The 2,500-nt window shown below is 42.2% G+C and overlaps 1 protein-coding gene across 3 annotated transcripts in view; it reads right to left on the bottom strand.

The window, feature by feature from the left end:
* LOC143276707 (uncharacterized) overlaps positions 1–2,500 on the bottom strand; it is a 74,344-nt gene that overhangs the window by 12,218 nt on the left and 59,626 nt on the right. For all 3 annotated transcript variants that reach the window (XM_076581343.1, XM_076581345.1, XM_076581344.1), the window contains 2 exons: positions 1,616–1,687; positions 782–862 (listed from right to left, as the gene is read on the bottom strand). In XM_076581343.1, coding sequence (XP_076437458.1) covers positions 782–862; positions 1,616–1,687 — 153 coding nt within the window. The remainder of the gene's footprint in view (positions 1–781; positions 863–1,615; positions 1,688–2,500) is intronic.

The raw sequence follows: 2,500 nt of genomic DNA, 5'->3' as shown, positions 1-2,500 counted from the left end.
GTTTTGACAGCAATTAACCTTGCAATAATTGATATTTGAAAATAAAATTTAGGACAATGGTAAACAACCGAGGGGGGGAAAACTGACACCAGAAACAGAAAGATTATGACTGCAATGATCCATGCAGTAATTGATATTAGAAGAATTGATGATGATGATGATGAAAAATGAAGAGCAATAGGGACTAGAAACGGAAAATTAAGACTACAAGGAACAACAACATCACCAGTAGAAATTGATGTTGGAAGATTCATGCTAAACGTGAACAGGAATCCAGATATTTGTATTTGTATTTGTTTTTATCACAACAGATTTCTCTGTGTGAAATTCGGGCTGCTCTCCCCAGGGAGAGCGCGTCGCTACACTACAGTGCCACCCATTTTTTTGTATTTTTTCCTGCGTGCACTTTTATTTGTTTTATCGAAGTGGATTTTCCTACAGAATTTTGCCAGGAACAACCCCTTTGTTGCCGTGGGTTCTTTTACGTGCGCTAAGTGCATGCTGCACACGGGACCTCGGTTTATCGTCTCATCCGAATGACTAGCGTCCAGACCACCACTCAAGGTCTAGTGGAGGGGGTGAAAATATCGGCGGCTGAGCCATGATTCGAACCAGCGCGCTCAAATTCTCTCGCTTCCTATGCGGACGCGTTACCCCTAGGCCATCACTCCACATAGGCTGGAGGAGAATTGTATTTTACATGTATGAAGATTAAAGACAATGGTAGTAAACAAGAATCAAGATAGGAATGGGCCAGAAACGATGATGAGCTAGGACTCACGGGGGCGCCGGGGCGCCCGGGTGGTCCTTGAGGTCCTTTGGGTCCAGGGGATCCATCCTCTCCCATGCTGCCGCGGGGTCCCTGAAACACCGCGTCGTCACAGCCTTCGTATTTATTTCGTCATGAAACATGACGTCATAACATTCATATTTGTCTGGAAATACGATGTCAAAATCTTCACTTTTTTTTTTTTTTTTTTTTTAACACCACGTAACAAGTTCACATTTTATCATGAAAGACGACGTCAGACCCTTCACATTTTTATAGAAACATGACATCACAACCTTCAAATTTGTCGTGAAACATGACGTCAAAATATTCACCTTTTTTTTCATATTAAACACGACTTAACAAGTTCACGTTTTGTCATGAAAGACGAGGTCACAGCTGCTATATAATTTTTTTTCTCACGAAATATGACGTCATAGCCTTCACATTTATCAAGAAAAATGACATCACATCCTTCGCATTTGTCATGAAATATGACGTAACAACCTTCACATTTTGTAACGACACGGCGTCACAACCTTGACATTTTGTCACGAAACATGACGCCAAATTCTTGACATTTTGTCACGGAACACAACGTCACAATCTTGACATTTTGTCACGGAACAAGACGTCACAATCTTGACATTTTGTCACAGAACACATTCTGTCATGGAACATGATGCCACAGTCTTAACCTTTCTCACGAAACACATTCTGTCATGACGACGCCACAACATTGACTGTTTGTCACGAAACACAACGTCACAACCTTGACAGTTTGTCACGAAACACAACGTCAAAACCTCGACATTGCGTCACGAAACTCAAAGTGTGTGTACTCACGGTGGGTCCAGGTCGTCCAGCAGCGCCAGTCTCTCCAGGCCGTCCTGGAAGTCCGCGAGGCCCTGGTGCTCCCTGCACACCATGACGTTATCATGATGATGTTGATAATGATGGTGACGTCATGATGCTGATGATGGTGACGTCATGATGCTGATGATGGTGACGTCATGACGGTGATGATGGTGAATGTTCAAAAGAAATGATGATGGTGATGGGGATGATGATAATGTTAATTACAATAATAATCTCTTTTTTTTTTTAACAATACTAATACTAATAATAATCAGAGTCGTGCGAGTGTGTATTTGCACATATAATTGTTTCTGCATGTGTTACGTGTCACAAAACCCTGTTGTATCTGTGTTTGTGTATGATTTTCGATTCACTTTTGTACCTTTGTATGCTTGGTTTGATGTATTGTCACCCACTCTCCCACATCCTCCAATATTCCTTGTGACCCCGGTACACTTGGTGATAAGTCATGATTTCTATTCTATTCTATTCTGTCTGTGGTGAGTGTTAACTCACTCAGTACAGCCAGTCCTCTCTTCTCCTCTACACAGACCCCTCGGATGTCCAGTGGGTGTCTCAATGACCCAACCTTTAGCTTCCGTCGTCAGAATTGTGGTATTCTTTGTCAACATTCACCTCTTCAGTATAAGAGCGTTCCGCTTGCAATATTTTGATGATGGTAATTGGGGTGAAACGCTGTTAACGTCGTCTCTTTCGCCGTTCGTATGGAAAAGAGTTAAAACAACACGAACCTGACTCATATACAAAGCCATGTTATATAACAGCAAAACTGATTCCCATTCCAACTTACAAATCCTAGCAACTACATGATGGTCAGTCGCGTCCGACTAAGACCATCCCATCAGGACAGTA

This window comes from Babylonia areolata, chromosome 32 (genome assembly GCF_041734735.1).
Source record: "Babylonia areolata isolate BAREFJ2019XMU chromosome 32, ASM4173473v1, whole genome shotgun sequence".
Lineage (NCBI taxonomy): Eukaryota > Metazoa > Mollusca > Gastropoda > Neogastropoda > Buccinidae > Babylonia > Babylonia areolata.
This window is presented reverse-complemented; position numbering and strand designations above follow the sequence as displayed.